Below are 24976 nucleotides of genomic sequence, written 5' to 3'. Positions count from 1 at the left end.
ACAATATAGGCGCAGATAATAATAAAAATAAAACTTGCGATTTAATTTAACTTGAGTAATACGGTGTATATAGACCTAACCAATCATAGATAACCAATCATAGATTAAACAAATTAAGCATTCTTCAAGTAAGTTTCTGGGCAAGACTTATTAATATGTAAATAATAGTGATAGATATATTGTATAAGTACCTACGAATATTAAATTAGGTGGATATTGAATAAAATATTTTTTAGCTTGAAGAAGTATGCCTAATGTTTATATAGGTATACGTATACCATATAGGCATATATATATAGGTACTACCATTTATTATGAAAACTAAATAAAAACTAATACTAATACTGTATTCATATAATCAATGGTACTATACCTACATTTACTAAATTATTAGGTATTTATAGTAATTCATCATTAAAAAAAAAAAACAATATGAAATGTATATACATATACTTATAGTAATTATGGATAGTTAATATTTTTAATAATATATAGGAGGTATCTGTGTATTATATTATAAAAATTAAATGCGGTAGCATAATAAACTATCTTACATTCATGAATAGGTTAATATGTTAATAATTTATCAAGTAGCAGATACCTATACGGATATACATTAACATTGTATTCATATAATACGACATCTTTTTGATTCACAACTATATTTGCCGACTGCTGACACAGTATATAATTTTATAGGAAACAGATTATCAAATGATAGGTACTGTAGGTTATTGTACAATTATTTATTTTCGGTTTTTACTATTTTAAAATGAGTACATAATAACTATTCTATATTTTATAATATAAACTCGGTGGAACGAATTATTCTCCCGAAAAGATATAGATACACGTATAATACAATGTATAAACTTGAAACTACATTTATAATTTAAATTTTATAAATGCTTATATTTACAGACAATATTACACCATATTAAACATTAAAATGATATGTAGATACCTACTACTATAAGTACCTATATATATACAAGTAAACTACATTTATAATTCATTAATAGGTACATGTTATAGTTAATTATATTAAAACCCTCCAGAGCTTAACGTTTTCAGAATATTATTATTATGTTTATGTAAATGAAATTAGCAGGATTATATCATTTTAAAAAAAACAGTTTAAATCAAAATATAATGTAATACGTATTATATTAAAATGATCTCAACTAATAATAAATCCTTTAATACACCATGAAGTATTCTCATGTTAATTAAAAAATATTATATTGAGGGTGGATCCCTCCGATCTTTGTGTGTTATCATTGACGTGCCAAACCATTGTATTCAGTTATATTATATACCATTACTAAATAGTGGGGGTTTAGAAGTCACTAATTTAACAATGCCCCCTACATTTTTCAAATTTGATTTTTATTCTAATAACTGTTTTTGATTTCATAACTACATTACCCGATACGACGAGACGGTATAAATATAATATATGTGTTATACATTTATAATAACTACGTGCGATAAAAATCATTTAACTTGTTTTTTACTTCGCCCATATATCATTTTTATGGCTTTGAATAGATTAACGAAAATTATAAATTTTAGTTCGTTAGCATTTGCCACAGTTCACTCATAAATCTAATCGAATGTATAAATACCATATAAATCTACTATATGGGAAACAAATTAAAAACCACTAAAAAAACCCCCCAAAGTATAGACGATTGTACAAGCCATATCCAACCCAATTAAATGATTAAAATATTTTTTACTATAATAAAGAATATTATACAACACTGGCATTATACAGGAGGCGGCGTCGTATAGGTATACGTAATAGTCTAAATCATGATCGTAATCATCCAAATCATACATCGTTCGAGATTAATTTAGTAGTATTCCATAGATCACATACAGTATGTACGTATAATTAACATTACCTATATTATACAATTTATACATACCTAAGACCTAAGTTACCTAACTGAATAGACATAGACAGATGTTCAGTTGTACATAATATGTACCCATACATTATAGGCTTGTGTAAAATACAAAATTAAACATTGGTACATTTGTATCGTTTATTTTGTATGGTTTATACAATTATAATATGCTTAACTGAGTCAAATATTTTCTATTTAAAATATTATAATATGAACTCTAAAGGGAAAAAAATAGTAAATTGTTTCTAGAACCACACAACCTATATTTATATATATATATGTATACATATATCCATGAAACTAACAACGTTATTCTAGAAATTAAATTAAAGTTGTTTCTAAAGAACAGAGCTAAAAAAAGTTATGGTCCGGGAAACAATTTTATATCTATATACCAACTAAAACAGTAAAAATTATTCATAAGCTATTAATTTTGTTCTGCGTTATACACAGAATATTATTATAAAAAATATTTTCTCGTTTTAGAAATGATTGTTTCAATATTTTTTTATAATACTTAATTTTATGTGCCACGTTTAACTAAATATATCAAATAGTTTTTTAATTTAAAAAGAGTATACTTAGATATAATTGAATTATTTTATAAATAATATTATATTATATATAATTTTGAAATCCATTAATCACTTTTATTTTATTGTTTCCCGTCAAAATATAATAAAATATATTTATATACAGTGGAAATCGCGGGTTATAATAATCGGTTCAACAAAATGTTGCTTAAAACAATTAAAAATGTAAAGTCCCGGCTGTATAGAATTACTGCATTATGGAAAAATCGTTTGCAACAAATGCCTAATATTGCTTATAATAAACAAATTAATATTTTCTTATACGAGTTTGCTTAATAACTGATTTCCCCTGCAGATACATCATAATATACGGTATAGCTATTAGCATAGGTAGAAACCGGGGGAGGGGCTAAGCCCCCAGATTTCCTACTACCACCCCCCTAAAAGAAGATGTATAACTTTTTAATTGTTCAAAGCCCCCCATCACATTGCTATGTTAGCTTCCCCCCCCTTGAAAATGTAATGCTATATATAAATGCCTATGGGTATTTGTATTATTATTATATGCCTATCTAATACCTATAGGTATACTGCAATTATATTTACTTCTAATATAAAGTACAACATTCATCATACAGTATTATAATTATTGAACACACCACAGCAACGAATCATAACAGTTGTTCTATACATGTGAATTATAAAATAGAATATGATATATTATATACGGTATAGAATTTTATGAATTATTATGAAATTTTAAGTATTTTTTTTGTATCCGTAGGTTTGCAGATATTATTAAATCATTTAAATTTAATACAAAAAAAAATACTTTAAATTTCATATAATAATTCATAAAATTCTAGTATGATTGTTGAAAAATTCAATAATTTTAATCGAAACTTTGACTCGTTGCCATTTAGTCAATTTTGATTTTATAGCTATGGTAAAAAGGACCAAATCGACTTAAAAAAATTCGGTCTATCCGAATTCGGTATTCAAAACACCTGTTTCCGTTTACAAAAAAATGCAGGTTGTATTGCGCATGCGCACACGGAAAGATCTAAAAATGTAAAAATCATCAAGAAATGTGTATTTATGTATATTCCCTATCCCCTCCAGAAAACCGCATATTAATCCGACGTCACTGGACAGAATTATTTAGTGTTACCTTTAAAAGGAATCACACTGTATATAGGTACCGATATATAGTAGGTATATATACTATTTAGAAGTAGAACAACGTGCATCATGGCCGACCGCCACATCTATATACAAACTTCTTATATACTTTATTCATTAATGTCGTCTCCGTGTATTTTTCGACCGTTATTTTCTACACGAATCTACTCGACATGCGATGTTTTTTTTTTTTTTTAGAAAGCATAAGAACAGTTTCGTACCTATAGCTTGTTTGTATGCCATCCGTTGACAATTTCGCACGACACATTCATCATGCCGCTTTCATTGTGTTATTATAAGTATTGGTAGGTACATATTATATTAAAATAATACATAAGTAATGTATGTTTTCCTTTGATATTTTCACGGATAAAAATAATAATATACGCTGTACTGTTATGGATTTAATTGTGTATACCTACATAATATTTGATATCGCAACACTGCAGCTCAAAACGATGCAATAATAATATAATATATCGAAAATAGATAAAAAAAAAAATATATGATTGTCACAAGATGAATACACGTATGGGATCGGATCCCCTAAATGGTAATTTTGTTTGCCCTAATTTGGCGTCAAAAACATCTGTCCGCCTTTATGCGAAGACACCTATAAATATATTAAGTATAGGTACATATATAGTGTGTCACAACGGATACAATATAATGAACCAAACAAATAATTTACCCCTAGGATATTTCGAAACACGTCAATACAAAAGGGAGAGGACTAGAGGAGAGACAATATAAAACTACACAATTTATTTGAAGTCAACTAGGTATATAATATATTACATTTTTGATATACTATTGTATATTATTTTCCTACTCAGAAAACCAGCAATTGAAACTGCAATCCGCGTATTATTCTGAATAATTAATGATCACAGTTGTTAAGATATAGGTAAGGTACACTACAAGGTTTCATTTTAACACAAATGAAAATGTTTATTGAAAAAAATAAAAAAAGTACATCACATTAATATTATAACGGCCATTTGTTATATTTTATACTGTTAAATATCGTAAATGTATATCAATAGTATGAACAAATTCAAAGACCATTTGTGTTTCAGTTTTTGTTTTCCTAAATAAAAAAATATAAATAAAAAATATTGTTCAATATAAAAATAAAAAAAAAACAAATGGAAAAAACAGAGAGAAGAAATCTTCTGGCAGGGATATTGTATTAAAACGGAAAATTAAAAAACATCAATTTACGCCGTTCTTTCTACATTGTTTATTGGATGCTAACTTTTTAATACAAAACTTTTTTTATACCGATAAGACTGTCGCAAAAGCAGCCAATTTTATTATTTCTTTTTGTTCTTTTTTTATATCCTTGATAACTTAAAAGAACCACCCCTGCTTATATACAAATGGCTTCGATATTGGCAAAGGTTTTCATAACTTTTTTTGATTTCTATATTAAACGTGTTACAAGTACAGTAATAAATTATACGCCCTAATAATGTTTTTTTTAACCTATCCACCTCCTCAAACTCTGCATTTACTTTTCGAAAGAAAAAACCTCCCGTCATCCCTTTGCAAATTAAGTTACTTTTAGTGTAATAACGAGAAAAGAGGGGACGTTCTTTTTTTTACACTCCATTAGTCTTCTAAACTATAAACAATCTCGTTTATTTTGAAAACATTTACAGCGTTATTATGCTATACTATGCCAATTTTTAGTGTAATTGATATTTTGTCGCACATGGCGACAACACCCAAGTTATTGAACGAAAATAAAATAAATACATTTAAACACTTCTTTGCTACTTACCAATTATATATATTGTAATAATTGTTTTAAAGTAGTCAAAAAGACAAGTTTAATAATGTACCCACTGGCCACTACCTATACATAGACCATGTCTTATCACATTAAACCACTTAGAGCAAAATATATTTTTACAAAAAAAAAAACCATTCGATTTTATATTCAGTTAAATCTATGTTAATTAAACTTTATGTATAGATAAATATAATAATATTATTTATAATGACTAAATCAACTTGAAAATAAATCATGCGTAGGTACACCTAACCTAACCTAAGTGTAAAAGTACGTACATAGGTAATATAATATACCTACCTTTATGGAAATTAGATATATTTTATATAATATCTAATGGCTATTACATGGATAAGATTGCTACAGTTTTAGTTAATTCTTTACGTGGAGATTCATTTTCTTTTTTATTATTGAAAAGAGATTGATAACAATAAAGTTTTTCTAACATTCCATGAACGAATGGATAATATATTTTATTAAACTCACATAAATATTTTTATTTTTTTGATAAATAATTGCATATTTTTTAAACTATACCTAATGAAACTGATACCGTTTATATTTTCAATGGATATTAACTATATATAGATTATGTTATGTAGCCCCGTAGTATTTTACAATTGTATAACCTGTTGCTCTCATCTATATGTGTTTAATAGAACTGTTAGGGTTAATTATAATAGATATTGAAACATTTTAAATTTAAATTAAAATGTAGGTTTTATTGAAATTTTAATTCACTGTTATATTCATTTTTAATATAATTACGTAAAATATTTTTGGAGTTCTCAAAACAAATGATCTAGGACCATTGATGGTATCATATTATTAATATATACCTATAGGTTATAATTATAAGTTTTTCATCCGTCACCTGCACATACTATTAATTTATATTATTATTTGTATAAGTAAAAATACTACCTAGAAATTTGAGGGGCTGTAAATCGGGAGCTGACCTGTAAATCAGGTCTATACTTGATACTTTTATAATATTTTTAAATTATAGTAGTAAAATCATTAGTTTTTTTTGGGGAGGGGGCTAAGCACCCCCAGTCCCCTCTATTTGCGCTCTATGACGAGTAGTAACCTATTATAGTATTATATGGCTAGATACTATTTAATTACCTTGCATATAAATAAATAATATACATTTGTATAAATACTATAAGCATACAGACAACACTTGTTGTCTGTGAATAGTCATTCCAAAGGGGTGATTTCTCAATCCACTGATCCTGTATTATGTTATTATCACCAGATGATAGTCTTAAATAGGTATGTATAATCAATACATTAGGATATTACACCAAATTATTGATGATTATTAATTTATTTTATAAAATAAGCAATAAAAAAGTTTTTAAGGGGTATTGGTATATATATTATAGTCAACTAGGTATGATAGCTGATATTATATTATTTATACAAATATTTAAAAATCAATTATAAAACAATACCTATATCATATACATATAATTCCACCTATTATACGTAGACTATCATAGTTATATAATTCTACATTTGAAGCTTTAAAGTTTAAACAATAAAGTACCACGCCTTTATCTTTTTCCATTTACGTCATCATGCATTACATATCAGCACTCGAGAAAGAGTATTAGAAAAGTTTTAAAGTAAATATTGTGTTTCAAATTTCCCCAAACATATCTCACACGGTATACCTATATGTGCAGATAAACAGCCGTCAGCCAGTCCAATAAATGATAATATATTGATTGGTATTTATTATAATATATTATTTCAATCAGTCCCATATCATAATGCGTGATTGTTGTGTATATAATGACGAAATCATATTTAAAATTCATCGAAGACGATCAGCTATTTTATTGCTTATTCTAATACAATAGTTTAGTGGTAAAACAAAAATTATAAAAATTATAGACAACCATAATTTTATGGTACCTCATATCGGCCGTTTCAGCGTTTGCTAAATTACTATAAGTATAGGTACCTTTTTTTTTTTTTTCCTTTTTGAACCGACGACGCCGCGGGGATTGCTTTCGCATTACTTCCGCGGCGGAGTATAGTTACCTACCTACAATAAACCTAACTATATTTCATGATATTTAATCTTCTAAATTCGCGTACATTTTCTTTTCTAAACGATTGCAATTTTTCGTTAAAATAATATTTTATAAAAAGCTATTTTAAAACTTTCGTTTTCATGAAACGTATTTTATCCGAGCTTTAATTATAAAATCAGTTACAGCGATGTGCGTCGATGCAGTGTTTGCAGTGTACAGAAAACTGTCTGTAAAACGTCCTCTTGATATAAACGGTTTAAATTTAATTGTAATTATAAATTAAATATTTATCCATATTCTATATTGTAGTAGATGAATATATTAAGGAATTAAATAATTATTTAAAGTATATTGATAAACCTGTAAATATTACAGTTACGATGGATTATAGTGTATTTAACAACGTTTGATCATTAAATGCATGTCAGTATTCAGTAACAATATTAAAATTGATTGTAATAAGTACACTAATAACCATGGAATCAAATTCTGACCAGCACTTGAATAAATATTATACCATGTGTAACTACACGCATATACGTATCTATATAGAGTGAGTCCGGGGGGAGGGGGGGGGGGGTAGTGAAAAATGGACAACGTCCGCGTGGATATATCATATAATATAACATTATGCGTACACACTGCAGCGGATCAAAAAGAGGGTGCCCCGAGGCACATGTGGTCAGCTTGATTTGTTTTCGATAAGCGAAAAGGTATGACCCTCGGGACCCTTTCTTGTATAAAGTATAATAAAAACCACGCCCACACACTTACATGCGCGTCGTAATAATTTAAATTTTTTGGTGTGTGTGGAAAAAGCATGACTTCGACGAGTGGAATGCGGGGGTACCAAAAAAGAAAAACGAATTGTGGAATTACGAGTTTTTATAGTGGAAAAAAAGAACATATAGGGGCAATACGGTTTTACGGTTACCTGTAGTCGTAACTCGGACGGAATATTGAAAACATCTGATCAAGTCGTAAAACGGTGTGTGTTTCGTAATACCGTTGTGGCCAGCATGTTGGATGCGAAATAGGAAATATCATTTCATTGTAAGGGATTTATTAAATTCTGAATTGAATGCCCGAAAAAAAGAAAAAAACATTTTCACTATGTCGCCGACGAATGTCATTTCATAAGACATTCTTATATAAAAGTTATACCTCTGCAGCTATAATGTTATATATACCTGTATTGATTTTAAATCTTGTATATTCTAGAGAAATAGACTTGGGCTATTACGTCTATATTATATGTAGAGGTATACATCATTATATTATATTAAATCAATTTTTAGCTGCAGGTATACGCTTAACGTTTTAGAAACGCCTTAATGCGAAAAATTATATACGCTTATTATATTATAAAATAGAATTTGATTATACATAGTATAAATATAATAGTATACCTTATTACTGCAATAATGTTTATTGTTTCATCATTAAGTATTAGATAATAATATGCAGTGTACAGGACGTTAAATACATAATATTAGGTATACCTAATATATAAGTATACATAATTTTTGATTTAACTGAATAATTTTTTTACTATGTATCCTATATATAGGCTATAATCAATGACAATATAGCTACTTATGTGCATAAACGTTTGTTTAAGTTCATTATAATGAAAACCTATAGGTTTAGCATTTTAACTCATAAAACCATGTACAATGTATAAAAATCATATTTCAAAACAATTTCCACCAGGAAAAAGATTAAAAAAAATAACGATAGGTTTTGATAATTTGTTTGTAGGTAGGTACTGTGCCTTAATAACGAATAGTAATTATTTATTATAGTAGTGATAACTTATAGGTGTTACTACTCACTTTATATAGTACACATAATCTATATATATAAAACTGAAATCAAGCAAAAGAGGAAATCTTTGTTACGGTTTGGCTTCGAAACTTCTTATCCAATTGTCATGCAGTTTTTTTTTAAATGAAAGAGGATATCACGGAGCAGGTTTTAGGCATAAATAAAGTCCGATAATGTTAGTCAATAATTAGTTATCTATACATATAAAATCCAAATACCACTGACTCACTGATCGCTGTATCTCAAAAACTACTCAACGTACGGACTTGAAATTTGGAATAGAGGTTCTCCTCATATTTTCATCGTGTAATAAGGAAGGATTTTCAAAAATGTTGCGTTTTAGTGGAGTAATTAACGATTATAATTATTCACTGCCAATACGTGATAAAATTTCTATCGTAAATCTCAAAATTCCTGTTTAAGCACCTACCGTGGGTGATCACTTCCCTTTTTAAATTAGCCTATGACACTCACAAAGAATGTAGCTTTGTATTGGTGAAAGAATTTTCGAAATCGGTTCAGTAGTTTCGGAGTTCATCCCGAACATACAAACAAACGCTATCATTTTATAGTATAGATAAAAATGAATATTTGTCTGTAGATTAGACCTCTGGGAAGAAGATAGGTTAATTTAAAAAATGTTAAATTTGTTTTTTTTTTTATTCATCGGATTTTAGTACGGTTGCGTTAGGCTTTTGTATTAATTGATCATATTAATCCTCCGAAGGTGGAATTAAGTAAAAATGACAAAATTTGTACAATTTTGATACTTTAGAGTTAAATATTATATACTTACGTACAAACAGCACGGTAGATAGCCTACCTGATAATATACTGCTGCGAATCAGAATTTTTATTCCGGGCAACAGAAAAGTTAAGATAAATTTTGAACACCATACACCCTACACCGAATATTAAATAACGATTTGAACAAAGTTTGAGTCATATAGAATTGGTACATTTAACGGGCAACTAAGTGCCAGCGGGATCAGCTAGTATTATATAATTATCATCATCTACCTATGTATGTTTTCTATTAATTATTAGCACGTCTATAGTAAGTTGATTATAATATTTATATTTTGTATTAAATTTTTTTTTTGAGATTACTGGCCTCTCGCACTGAGCCAACTCGTGTATAGTCGTGTTATAATATTAATCACTTTAATTTCATAAACAACCGACAACCGCACTGTACGATAAACGTAGTATAATTAAAATCTAAAACCTACTTAAATATAAAAACAATTATTTACTTTTAAATTGTAAATAGTTTAGAAAACTTTTATAAATTTGACTATGCTGTACTATACTATACTGTTCTACATACACCTTTACTCTTCAATAATGTTTATTGTTTCATCATTATAGGTATTAAATAATAACCTGTATTGTATAGGACGTTAAATACATATATCTTATACATAATAGTATACAGCATTTTAATTTAACTGAATACTTTTTATTTTTTAGGGAAATTTGTACTTTTCAAATGCGCGATTACTCTCGTTTACTATACGTAAACAAGATTTATAATTAAAATGTATAAAGTTATACCTTTTCTAACCAATGTCAAGCAGCCGCCATAAATAAACATAACAATAAATTATATTGAACCATTTAATTTAAATGGTTACAGCAGTTTTTTCCATTAAAAAAATAAAGTATAAACATTTCAGAAAAGTTTCATGCGAAATAATATATCATATACTATATACCTACCTGTATAAAAAATAAATAAAACTAGAATATTTTAAAGTTGGTCATATTTTTAATTTGTATTTAGAGAGATTTTATGAGCTTTAACTTAAACAAAATTAAGTGCATAACTGTATAGTTCGTAACTAGGTATATAATATGTGCATTTAGATGAACGAGTGCTAACGATGTAATATTGTATTAAATATGATTGTTGTAAATATGATTTTTAACAAACCGAATATTATATTAAGATATAAACTATTCTAAAAACTCATAGAAATAAAACAACGGCGAAAAAAGCTGATGTGAATTGAGCTTCGTTTCGACGGTATTTTTTTAAACAAACTGCAGCAGCTATTATTTTTCTCATGTGGTTCTCAAAACAGGCAATAGGCGATATTCGTGTTAAAGGAATTTAATTAAACGATCCTAAGTTTAGGACTTATTGCTTTGTGAATATTTAATAATTATTAATAGATAACAGTTTACCCTGCGTTATCGGTATAAGTTACGTACATTTGATATTTTGTCGATGCATTTGTAATTTTCATATTGTACCTAATAATCGTGTAATAAAATTGACATAAAATGGAATTAAACTCTTTTCAATTTAAGGGCTCTAATTAAATGGAATTATTGACCTGCAATGTTTTGATTGATCGTTTACCCGTGCTTATAAAACATAATATCGCGTATATAAGTATAGGTACCTCGTACCTATATGTAGTATATATAATAAATAATATTATTGCGGTGATTGATGACAGTATCTCTTTAGAAAAAATGTCGTACTACATGCATCGCGGTCTGGTTCTGTAATAAAGCCATTATTGTAAGTACCTAATAAGTGATGTTAAAATTGTTTTTTGTATAGAAATCATAAATAGACTTATTTCGAATATGCAGTACCTATATAGTTATATAATCATTGTTATATATACATATATACGTCGACTGCAGTTTTTTGCGATATATTGAAAAAAAAATCACGACAAATATTTTTATATTTTATGTTCATTTGATATTCATCAATATATATTTTACCATTCGAATACGTCGTAAAAATAAAAATAAAATAAAGATCGTACTTCGTCTGTCAGTGTGTGTACGATACTACACTGCAGCACGATATTGTATAGTGAGGACATGTTTACGCCTCAATTCCAATTGAATATTCTAAGGGTCCGGCGATGGCATCAATATTTTGTACTTTCGTGCATCTTGGGGGATTACCGTAGGGTAAAAACAAGGAAAGAAAATAGAGGGGTGGGGTCGGCAGAGAACGGAAAAAGGGTGGATATCGTATTCACATGCGAAGGCGTCAGGAGAAAATTGTATATATCAGTTTTGAAGCGCAATAAAATATTTCATACACGTTGTTATATATCAGTCGGGGGGTGAGAGGGGGGTGGAAGTGGAGGTTTGTACGAAACCCTTGAGTATAGAAGGAAAACCGAAATCAAAAAAAAAAAAAAAACTTGGACAGTCCGAATGGGGATTTTTATTATTATATATATTCTCCATCCGTATTCAAAACGCCTCGACCAATGATAATTCATTCGAACGTGTTAACAGGACAGCTATACGTGCATGTAGCACATCTAATGCTTCGGTTCTTCCTATAAGGGGAATAAACAATGTTTAGAATGTATAAAATGTATAAAATAAAAACTTTACAACAGTAAAATAAAAAACTTTACTATAACTCGTAACTTATGCGACCATCGTTTCGGCGAATTGCGACATTTTGTTTGCCCTGTACACAAAATCACTATATTATGTTGTGCTCTATATTATGTACACAAGGTTGGGTTTTTATGGCGGCCATATAAATAAAATGCAATTTTAAAAATTCATAATCTTAAAACGATGTACGTTTTTTTTTTTTTTTTGAAATAGATTGAAAAACCTGATACATTACTGAGCGTGTCCGAGTAATACAACAGTTAACAATTATTGGTAGATAATAGATAATATGAATATTCGGTATATTTGTATAATTACCTATATAGGTACCTAAGTCTATTTAGGACATTTAGGTACCTATATAATATGTGTTTTTAATTTTGTAGTTAAGACTATAGGTACCTTTCTACCTACGATTAATTAGGTTTTAAATTATAATGTTGATGAATGAGTTTTAAGATTATTAAGAGTATTTCTAAGATGCCAATATACCCATTAACCGCACAGAATTTATGTAATTTTTCACGAAAAGTAAATATTATATCGTAAATTTGTAAAAGTAATAGTACCTACAATGATGTTGACTGTAGATATAATATTATATTAATATCATGGCTAAATATATTGCCATATATAATTATTATTACTGTAGACTATATTATGGACTATGGTAGACATCTTATACTATGAGTATATTATAATAATTAATATTGTTCAAGTAAAAATTAGGTTATAACTTTTGAATAGCACAAAATCATTTTCAATCTGAAATGTTTAGTATAAAATATAGTTTCCACGATGATTTTCAAAAATCATCCCTGAAACCGCGGGGCCTATATGATTTGGTGTAAACTTAATGTAGGATCATCCAGTGGTGAACGCTCGGGAGAAGGGTCGGGTCAACCCAAACTTAACAAAAAATAATAATATAAAGTACCTACTATTAATTTACAACCATATCTATGAATATTATAACATTAAAAAAAAAACTCCCGCCCAGATGTTTTGCTGCGTAACATACAACATGACACGATATACGTGGCATTTATTTGTCGCTACTATGCCTATAAAACAATCTTTAATTATATTATGATACCCTTGTAACTTATTGTTAAAATCAATCACATTTTTAGATTCTGAGCACCGGTATAGCGATGGATTGATTTTATTAACAATGATGTTTTTTTTTAGTGTGTATGTTATCACCTTTCGGAATAGTAAAAATCATTTTCAACTTTAATATTTTTTCTGATAAGAAAGTAAATTTAGTAAGTACTTAACTAAGATAATTAGAATATTGACGAAATCGTAAAATAATGATTTTTCATTAGGAATCTCTCTCAACGATTTTCTTATTATGTTGTAAAGACTTGTAGCTTAAAAATAAATTAATGTAGATACATGAATATTTTCATAAATTGTTTATACTTATTAACATTTTTTACAATATGGTATAATTTAAAAAATATTTTGACTCTTTTTGGGCTATTTATATATATATTTAAAATTCTTATAAATTCCATAAGTATATACTATATAGTCTAAATTAAAAAAATCTAAAAAAAAAAATGTACATTCACAATTTTGTTTATAAACATTAAAGTTCAAATTTTGGCGAAATCATAGATAAACCTTAACCTTAACTCTTCAAAGACTGAATAAATGGACTGATGAATGGCGACAAAAAACCTCTGATAAAAATAACGTCATTGAACAAACTACCTAAAGTGTACCGGGGTTATCCGACTACCTCGGAAGGAATGGATGAATGACCCTAAATACACTTACAACTGATCTCGGAAATACGAGATAATGATATATAAAAGGAGACTTAGAGTTAAGAGATACACAACATGTCAACATGATACTCAGATAGTCATTCACATTGTGGAAGAATGTCCAGTACCTACGTAACATACAAAGTGGCAACAAACAATAAAATATTTAAATAAAACTCGCAAATAGCAAACGTATTGCTACCAGGACCAGCTCGCGCGAAAATAGTGAACTAGGCAATATCAAATGTTGCCGCCCTTAACAATAGAATATTATCAGTATTTTGAAAATGCCGCCCTTTTACTAGGGTGCGGCTTAAGTGCCGCCCTAAGCGTGGGCCTATGTCGCCTACCCCTTGAGCCGGGCCTGATTTTGCTACGAATATAAATGGTAATTTATAATGTAGGTATATCTATATTATCTATATTTTATATTTTATCAATTTATATCTTTTATTATACTATTTACTAATATTCTATACTTCTTTGTTGTTAATTATTTATAAAAACCTTTGGGTCTTTTAAATAATAAAGCCCCAGGGCCCCGAGCATATTTAAAATAATACCATCACCAGTATCCTCTATTATAGATCTGATTTTAATTCACAAGGCCGGTCTTTGATTATTACAAGTAGGTCGGTATACACCAGATTATTTTCTTTAATTTCATAATTTAATTTAGTTTAAACAAGTACGAAACCCCTTGAAAAATTCTGATTGAGCCACTTTACTTACATAGGCAAAGGACAAAGTCACAAAGGTACATCTAATTTTTGCAGCCCATTTATATGCAATAACAAAATATAAACTTTTGTTTATTGCTATCATATAAATATAAATATATGTTTCTACAAAAAATAAAAACTTAAGATCGAAAAGATCAAAATAGTTGGGTAATTTGTATTTATTTTTACATATTTTAATTCAATAAATTACAATTGATATTGCTGGTGCGCCATCTATAAGCAAAACCACACATAATCCTTAATATTATCTCAATATTATACTGTTAAAACAGATTATAATATTATATTACGAAAAAAAAAACTACACATTTACTGATAAAGTGATAACAATTATTTACATTTTACAAGTCGGTTATATTATATTATAATTTATTTTTTAGAAACTTCGTATTAAATTTAAATATCTTATAACTAAACAATAGACATTGTATAAAAAAAATAAATGGGCAATTGGTACCATAAAGTTTAAGCAAAGCATATTTTCGTTATTTCCTTGGTAGGTACTTAATTCATATTTTTTGTTTCAAAATGAGCTTTGATGAGGATAATTCTGAAGATAAACCTAACTTGGCTACAGAAGAATAGTAAGTTAATTTTTGACACCTACGACACATCTAATAAATAATCTTATTTACCCTCTAAAAGTTTACTAAATTCATTTTCTAAAACATTTATTTCTTCTTGTAACTTTGTTCGTACATTTTGTCTCTTCAGCGAATCAATTAATTCCAATTGTTTTCTGAATCCAGTAATTAGTACATCTTTTTCCCTAACACATTTTGCCAAGATATCGTCGTTCTTAGATAATGCTTTTGTATACTTTTCTTCAGCGTCTTTATGTGCGGCTTCCAGCTTTTTTACAGTTTCTTTTAGCTGTTTGTTCTCGTCTGAAGATTTTATAAAAATTGATCTTTGTTTTTCATGTATGATTTGTTCGTGTTTAAATTTTCTCTCTATACATCCTATATCTTTCAGTATTCTGTTCACTTCAGAATCTCTAGTTTTCAATGTTCCAGTTAAATGTTCAACTTCTCTATCTTGTTTTCTTATTTTCTCTTTGAGTAATGATACTTGATGAACATATTTGTCTTTTTCTTCAGTTAGTTTTTTATTTTCTTCTTGTAAATGGTCATTTAGATCATCTTTTTTCACTAGTTCATTGTTTAAACGATCAATTTCTTTTTGTAATACATAATTTTTGATAGTTATTTCTTTACTTGAAACAGTCTTGAATTCTTCAATAGTATCACCAGTATCAATAATTTTCATAAATGTATTAAATTCTGAAGATCTAATTGGTTTTGGTTTGTGTTTAACATCTGGTGTACTATGGTTATCATAATCATCTATCTTACTTTTCATTTCATTGATTTCATCCATAAATTTTTTTGTTATTTTGTTATTTTCCTCATACTTCATTTGTAGTACTTCTTCATTTTTTAATATTTCCCCTTGTTCCCTTGGCACGCGAGCCATAATTTCTGTGCTTAGCAAATATTAAGGACTCTCCGAAATTGTATTTACTGTATTATTTATTTTTCATTGAGATTAATTATAAATTAAAATATATGATATTATTTCATTTTAAATTAATAAAATAAAAATTAAATTAATGCTAAAATACCTACGTACAATTATTTGTTTTGTTTACATTTTTCAGTGTCCTAATGATCATGGTTACTATGATATTATCAATAAATTAACAGTGCTACCAAAAATTAATGTTTTTGTAATTTCTAAATCCTAACTCGGTGTATAAAAAAATTGCGAATCAACTTCTAAAGTTATAACTTTGTATTTAATATTATAACAAATTGTATAATTTTTAACATGTATTGTATTAATATATTCTTTTAAATTTCAGTTGGAATGATACTTACAATGTAGAATTGGACAATTTCAAAAACTTTGGTGACCCTGGTGCTGAATGGTTTGGCCATAGTATAGGACTCAAAATGATTAAGTAAGACGAGTGTGGCTAAACCATTTTATACAGTAAAATTAAACAAAAAAAAACCATTTATTGAAACATTGATATTAATGAATAATAATTGCTTAGAGGTGTTACTTGATTATAGTTAAAGATTGCAATAAAGCACCGTCCTTTCCTTAATAACTATTTGAAAATAGTTGAATACATTAGGTACTAATACAATCTGGAGATATTTGTAATGCCAAATGTGTAAAGAACCAGAACTAAATTGTTTTCAATCATTGAACTCAATCTTCATATTAGACTTTAATTGCTTATGCAAAAAATCTAATTAGTAAAATTTGTTTAGTTAAATTTAATAAAAAAACAAACTGGTTTAGGTAACTAAAATGTTATAAAAAAACAAATAAAATTAATTGCAATATTGGAAGATTACAGTTCACCAAGATTTCAATAATTACCAACCAAATAATATATTAAGAGGACGTGATACCCGCATGTGTGTCTCCGTCTTACAAGTACGTAACATAGCAAATTTTAGGCTCAGCAGAACATGTGTAGCTCTGTTAGTTTAAAAATTAGAGCGAATTGACCTCTTATAATTTCTTAATGTAAGATTATTATCTAGGCAACCTCATGGGTTTTTTTAATATATTTTAACTTTAAAGCGAGTTATGAGTATTTTAAGATTTACAAACAATTTTAAATTTTAAAATACTCATAACTCGCTTTAAAATTAACTAAAAAGCCCACGAGGTTGTCTAGATAACAATCTTACCTTAAGATTTTATAAGAGGTCAACTCACTCTAATTTTTAAACTAACAGAGCTACACGGGTTCTACTGAGCGTAAAATTTGCTATGTTACACACTTGTAAGATGAAGACAACACATGCAGGTATCACGACTTCTTAAATTTTAAGTTTTAAACATACAATTAATATTCATAGTTTTTGTTCTAACTATAAATATGTCGTTCTCAGTATGAGGGTAAATTAAAACTTCTTTGAATATTGTTGTAGCCTCCTAACATTTTAACATCATTTAAAATAATAACTTTGGATGAGTATTTTTCACAGTAGTGTTAATTTATTCAGCCCTAAATTAAACATTCATCAACATTTCAATTTGTAAGTTATTTAACCTGTAGATTCTAATCTGAATTACTACTATTTTGTTTTCAAAATATAAATTTATTCAAATTTTACATGTTTAAAGTAATTAACTTAAACTTAAATTTACATCATAGTGAGATTAGTTGTAATTTTAAACATGTTTAAAAGGTTAACATTTATCTTCATTTCTTATTTTATAACTATAGATATTATTCTAAATAAGTTACTAAGTTTATTTTGTATGGTTTACATGTAATTCCTTATTTGTGTGTATTTGAGCCTTGATCTATCTAAAATCTTAACTAACGGGAATTATAAATGAGTAGAAAAGAAATAAGGTTAAAGATTATTCAAGTTGATTATATAAAAACAAGAGTGAAGAGCTTATCTTTTTTAGATTCTATTCATATAGTCATATATATTTTAATTTTTAATTAATACAAAGCATGTTTATAAACTAATTCATTACCTATAGTAATAAGTTATTACTAATAACTATGAATTACAACAAATTAATGCTCAACTGTACCTATATTATAAAGTATAAACTGTTAATATTTTTATAAATTAAAAAAATAAATTATTTATTCAAAATATATTTATATATTTTTTTTTAGGTGTATACAATCAAACTGTAAAATTAGTCAAAAAGATTCCATTTTAGATGTTGGATGTGGAAATGCTTTACTTTTAACTCAATTAGTAATTATATTTTTATTTTGTTTTAAACATGTGTAATAATTAGTGTTGTTAAAAAAAAAAACAATTGTAATCAGGCTAAATTAGGATTTTCCAATCTATACGGCATAGATTATTCAGCTCCTGCAGTAAAATTGGCGAATTCAATAGTTAAAGATCAAAATATAGAAAATATAACACTAAAAGAGTTCGACTTTTTGACTAATGACGTGAAAACATTACCAACATTTTCATTGGTCTTGGATAAAGGTACTTACGATGTCGTTAGTATGGACGATGAAAGTAAAGAAAAGAGAAACCGATACAAAGAAAACATAGTCGACTTGTTACAGCCAAACGGAATGTTTTTGATTGTTAGTTGTAATTGGACACAACTAGAATTGAATGCACAATTTGGCGATGGTAAGAAATTACTGAGTAATAGTTTTATTTATTAATAAAGAAAAAATTTGTTTTTTCCTTTAGCTTTTCAAGTTGTTCACACTATACCGACTCCATCGTACCAATTTGGAGGAGCTGTTGGTAATACACTGTCAGCCACTCTTTACCAAAAATTATAAAAGAAGAAAAAATTTAATGTTTTATTCAATACTGTTAATTTACTATGTGGTATTCTTTGCAATAAAATCTAAGCTATTCAATTGTGGTTATTTTGCAAGATGGCGGCAACTAATACCGCTAAACATATGGATACCATTGCTCGTACACCACCTGTAACATAATTTAATACATTTTATTGTATTGACATGTCATTACTTATATGAAACTAACTCTATGTTATTTGTTTCCAAACATCCCACTCACCACTACAAGTCCCATCGTCATCGGCATACTCCTCTCTACACTGACACACCTTGATGTCCGAGTGCGTTTCACTAACATTGTGCGTACAATGGGCCAACTGGATGCATTGGATGTCTCTTTCACAAATCATTCCTAGCTCTGAAAACCATCATCCATGAGAATTATATAGCTGGTATACTTAAACCAGTGTTTGGCAAGTTCCTTATAAAAAGGAATTCGTTCCGTTCCTTGTTCCTTAAAAAAAAAAAATAATTCGGTCCTTTGGAAAATGCATCGAGTTCCCTTTTTAGCTCAAAATAAAATAAAAATTCTCATTTAATCACTTGTTTTTTTTTCATATGCATACTTATTTAATTTTTAATTATAATATTTAACTACAAGTAGGTACATATTATATAATTCTATTTTGAGATTTTCTTCAAAATTAAATTGTTGGCCAATGTATGTCGATTGTCTTAACATTGATACTCGATAACGATCACTAATTAGCTATATTATACACATTAAAAAAAATATATCTTAATTTCATTTATTTACATAATTATTTGTATAAATTATTGGAACTAGAAAGGAACGAACAATTTTGTTATTTTTCCTTGAAAAAAAGAACTAGTTCATTTTCTCGTTCATTTTTTATAAAAAGGAATTCGTTTCAGGAATCCGTTCCTTTTGGATCTCGTTCCTTCCAAACACTGATTTAAACACAATATTTCGAATTAAACCAACTCTCAGGATTACCTTGTGGGGATGTTATGCAATCGTCGTTGATCGGATGCGTTTGATCCGCACACAGACACCGACGTTGACCGTCTACCGGATCCTTGCCACATGACGTCTTTGGCCATGCCTTGCAGTTGTTGTCGACACGACACTCGGACCGTCGAATGGCGTCTAAAACCAAGTATAAATTATGTACTTACGAATAGTGAATACCTACCTAGTACCTATGATACATTTTCAAAACATTTCTAAGATGAACGGTAGAGATATTTTTGGCTTATTAATTATATGAACCTAATACAGGGGCACAGAGCACAAATTTAAATGCAAATAAATTATTTTTCAGAGTAGGTACAGTTGACCTCTAAATACCAGACACTCTCGGTTGCTGACATTTTGCCCGCTATTCGGAGGGTTTGTAGTTGGTTCCAAGTTTGTAGGGTATGTTAAGGGGGTTTCACTGTATTCTAAAACGTAATTGCTTTTCAAAAACAAAATAATTTCATAAATACTAAAATTTTAGACAATTTTATGAAAATAAAATATTTGTTTTGTGTATTTTGACTTTTATTTTAGTGAATAATTTGCAAATGTTCACATGTTTTATAAGTACAGGGCCGTCTCTAGAGCGGGGCCCCGGGCCATCACAACAGTTGGACAGGCTCCGCTTTTATAAATATAATTAAAAAGTCAAGTTAAGGATAAAAAAGTGGATGTCACTCTGCCGTTTAGTAGAATACAAGTGGGTCACTGTAACGGATGGTGTTAAATTTGAATTAAATGATATAATATCAATGTATAAGAAAAACGATTCTGAGCGATAACGGTCAGTCAGCCTATGATATTACCAAGTATATTTGATGATATTATTGTGAATAAAGTAATTTATACATATATGTAAAATAAAACCTTGTAAAATCAATACATTCATCGCTTCGCTCAGAATCTAAAATATGAATTTCAAACGCTCATAAAAATTTAATTAGACTTTCTTGTAAACATTTTTTTTTTATAAAGGTAGACAAACTTATGAGGAATCTTGTATAACATTTTCAAATCTTAGATTTAAAAAGAAAAATTTTTATGAATTCTCAACTCAATAATTTGCTAATTTTCGTCATTTTTACGTATTTTGTCAATATTTGAACTCGTTGCTTTAATGCTTATAAAAAAAAACTGTGACTATGGATTTTTAATTTTTTTCATCTGCTTTTGAAATAATATACTATGAGCCTTATATTACATTTTTAAGCTTTTTTAACCAACAAATAAAATGTTATTGATATTAATTGAAAAAAAAACTAAAAAAATTGGAAACTAAAAATGTTCCTTAACAGTTCAAAACAAATCAAAATATTTTGAAAATTTTATCGTGTATAGAAAATGCAAATATAAACGACCAGTGAAAATGTTATGTACCTGCGTTAATTTGTTTTAAATTTACACCAAAAACCAAAATCGATTTTGTGGAAAACCGATTTTGCGTAAAAATTCCTGTTTTTCCTTAATTCGTATGCTGTTTTTCCCGGCGCTTTTGAAAACTATTGGTAATTTTAAAATTTGACCTCTCGAATGCACCAACTAGATTCACTTTCCTTTCGAACAAGATACTGTTGATGAAAATCGAAGCAGTTTTACTGCCCCAAACCATGATGAAAGATACAAAAATTATAAATTTTAAAATTTTAAAAAAACACTCAGAATCTAAAATAATGTATCATTTATATTTTATACATTCTATCGTTATAATTTGTACTACCTATACTTACTTATATTAGTTGACTTCAAATGAATGTATCGAATTTTAAACGAGTTAATGATTAATATTCAATTTTCAAAAGTTAAAATTATAAAAATAACTATCTTTGAAGCGCTTTGTCCCAAAATAAGGCATCAACTTAACTATACTATCTGTAGAAAAAAAATTGCTGACCAACTAAAATATAATGCAATTATTGACACATTTGCTAATTTAAGACGTAGGAAGGTTAATTTATAATATTGTATTAGATTATGAGAGGTATTGATTTTACAATGATGTGTTTTTTTCTGTTTTGTCAGCCACATTTTGGGAAGTAAAAGTGGTAATTTTTATAAAATTGTTTAATACAAATAGCTATAGACTTGAGATGTTTACCAAATATTTATATTAGCATTTTCCATACATTGTAAAATTTTCAAACTTTTAAATCTTTTTGAGCTATTTATAGCCATCATTAATTTTGTAAATTATTTTTCAGTTAGAAATTCATAAAAGTTTTTCTTTTTGTAGTTAACATGAGGAATTTTAATAGAAAGATTCCAGCAAGTTTTTGTACCTCTATCAAAAAGAAAAAAGTTCACCAGAAAGTCACGCTATTTATAGCCGTGAGTATTTTTGATCTTTGTTCATTTTTTTTTTAACTATTAAATTTGATTATTTTTACAAGTATACAAGGCTGATACAACGTTTTTGCTCAGAATATTTTTTCGTATACAATGATTTATCAATGCAATTAAAATATAACACACCCAGTACAATAACGACATGCTACTCTATATATACAGCAGTGCGCCGCCAGTGCGGTACCTACTTGTCCATCTTTTATTATATTGTATTAGGTACCTACCTACTGGCTACTATATATTCATTGACTTATTAACTAATCAATATTATTAGGTATATTAAGTTTAATATATAAGCGTGATTGGCAGGCTACCGCAGGTACAAAGGAAAATTAATCAATCTTGATTAGTTCACAGAAGACAAAACTTAAAACAAGAAAGTTATAAACCGTAAAATGTGTATGTATTTTTTGTAACATTTAAGTACATTATAATAAAGGTACCTATTGATTTTTAAGACATTTTTTGTTTACACTAGTTTTTACTTTTTTAGAGCATTTCAATACACGCCATACTAATTATTACACTTGAGTGACAACTGCCGTCTATCTGTCTATCGGATTTTAACAGCGGGTGCAATTAACGAGGTCTTTATCCCCCAAATATATCACTCACCATCGTCAATCAATATACGAACCTACCTAAATATATTATAATATAGTCTTGACCATGATCATGAACATGCCGAACATATTATAAACCTTCGGTAGGTACCTATAATAACCTATACCTAATAGCAGTAATCTAGACCAGCGTATCTCAACCTGAAGGTCACATCAGTCAGAAATAATTAAACAGTGATGTAGAAAAACAACGTTTTATTTACATTAAAAATAAAAAACAATACATAATCATAATGGTAAAAATGAAAAAGTTAGTTTATAGAGGTTACACTATAAAGTATAAACTATCAATAATAAAGTAAAAAATATAAATTAATATGATATTTGAGATGGTTTTATATTCAAAAGTTTTTATTATAAGGGAGGGTGATGGGGTGACTGATTTTATTTTCCCCCTATTTTGATGGTCGTGAAGTGTACAATTTTGAGAAACGCTGGTCTAGACTCTAGGCTATATAAGTACGGTATGGCGAGTGATATATTCGGGAGATAATAGGACCTTGTTTACCTCGCCGATGTCGAGTCACCAGCGATTGTGGTGGTGGTGGCACCTACATTATATATATACGAGACTCCGAACTGACCAAATCCCTATATAGATTCTGAAAATGTTAAGGTCCGTCACCGACGCAATGTGCTGCAGCGGCAGTATAATAGTATTAATACTTGAATACCTACATTTAATAATAATAATATTTTGTGTACCTACCTTTGGGCCTGGAGGCCGCATTACCGGGAACTACACCTCGTTTGGCCCTGAGTGCTACGGAGGAAGCGTCGCAACAGGAAAACGTAATAATCGCGCATACCGCGACCAAGATCCTGCTTAGAGCGCGCATTTTGGCGGAATGACCAGGAACTCGAATTCTTGCGGTGGAAGGGTCGGTCTGGTCGTTTCCTGTCGTGCAACGCCCACGCCCTTGCTGTTATTTATTATGTACATAAACACACACACACACACACATGCATAAATGGGTTATATTATAGTTCTATATTTCGCTCACGTTATCTGTACATTTCGACATAATCAGACACATAAACCTTGAGTCTTGCATATATGAGAGTACGAAATTGTAATACGTATACGTCGAAACGATTGTTTTGATCGACTATATATAATATTATTGGTATAGGTATACATATATACCAAACACGATACGAGTGATATTTAATTTTCGACGAGCGTGCTCGGATGCAATATCATTGGCATATAAATGTGTAATATGTTATTATTATGACACTGTAGCTGTCGTCAACCTTTGTGTCTGCACTTTTCCAAATATCGCATGGAAATCGGGAAACGACAAACGCCACTCGTAGGTGCACTGCAGCTTAAACCCTTAAAGGATTATGACTTAACGACTTCACAACAATTTGAAAATGTATATGTACCCATAGCCACGTATATATAGGTAGATATACCTTATACCTATGTACCTACAGGCTACAATGTGTCCACACAACTGAAAACACTCATGATATCTCA

General features: G+C 28.5%; 3 protein-coding genes across 3 annotated transcripts; 1 reads left to right on the top strand and 2 right to left on the bottom strand.

The window, feature by feature from the left end:
* Window positions 1-15551: 15551 nt before the first annotated feature.
* On the top strand, window positions 15552-19599 carry LOC132945402 (EEF1A lysine methyltransferase 2). The gene is made up of 5 exons (XM_061015132.1): window positions 15552-15796; window positions 17077-17175; window positions 18877-18961; window positions 19036-19360; window positions 19424-19599. The coding sequence occupies exons 1-5, from the start codon at window positions 15741-15743 to the stop codon at window positions 19516-19518; spliced, it is 660 nt and encodes a 219-aa protein (XP_060871115.1). The 5' UTR covers window positions 15552-15740; the 3' UTR covers window positions 19519-19599.
* Window positions 15793-16845, bottom strand: LOC132945401 (testis-expressed protein 9-like). Its single transcript, XM_061015131.1, has one exon. It carries the CDS (start codon window positions 16686-16688, stop codon window positions 15840-15842), a length of 849 nt encoding a protein of 282 aa, XP_060871114.1. The 5' UTR covers window positions 16689-16845; the 3' UTR covers window positions 15793-15839.
* Window positions 19525-24366, bottom strand: LOC132945403 (uncharacterized). Its single transcript, XM_061015133.1, has 4 exons — window positions 24200-24366; window positions 20501-20653; window positions 19763-19900; window positions 19525-19669 (listed from the first exon to the last, which is right to left on the bottom strand). The coding sequence occupies exons 1-4, from the start codon at window positions 24327-24329 to the stop codon at window positions 19596-19598; spliced, it is 495 nt and encodes a 164-aa protein (XP_060871116.1). The 5' UTR covers window positions 24330-24366; the 3' UTR covers window positions 19525-19595.
* Window positions 24367-24976: the final 610 nt, after the last annotated feature.

This window comes from Metopolophium dirhodum, chromosome 5 (genome assembly GCF_019925205.1).
Source record: "Metopolophium dirhodum isolate CAU chromosome 5, ASM1992520v1, whole genome shotgun sequence".
NCBI classification, from domain to species: Eukaryota; Metazoa; Arthropoda; class Insecta; order Hemiptera; family Aphididae; genus Metopolophium; species Metopolophium dirhodum.
Note: the sequence above shows the minus strand (reverse complement) of the source record. Positions and strands in the feature narration are given on the sequence as shown.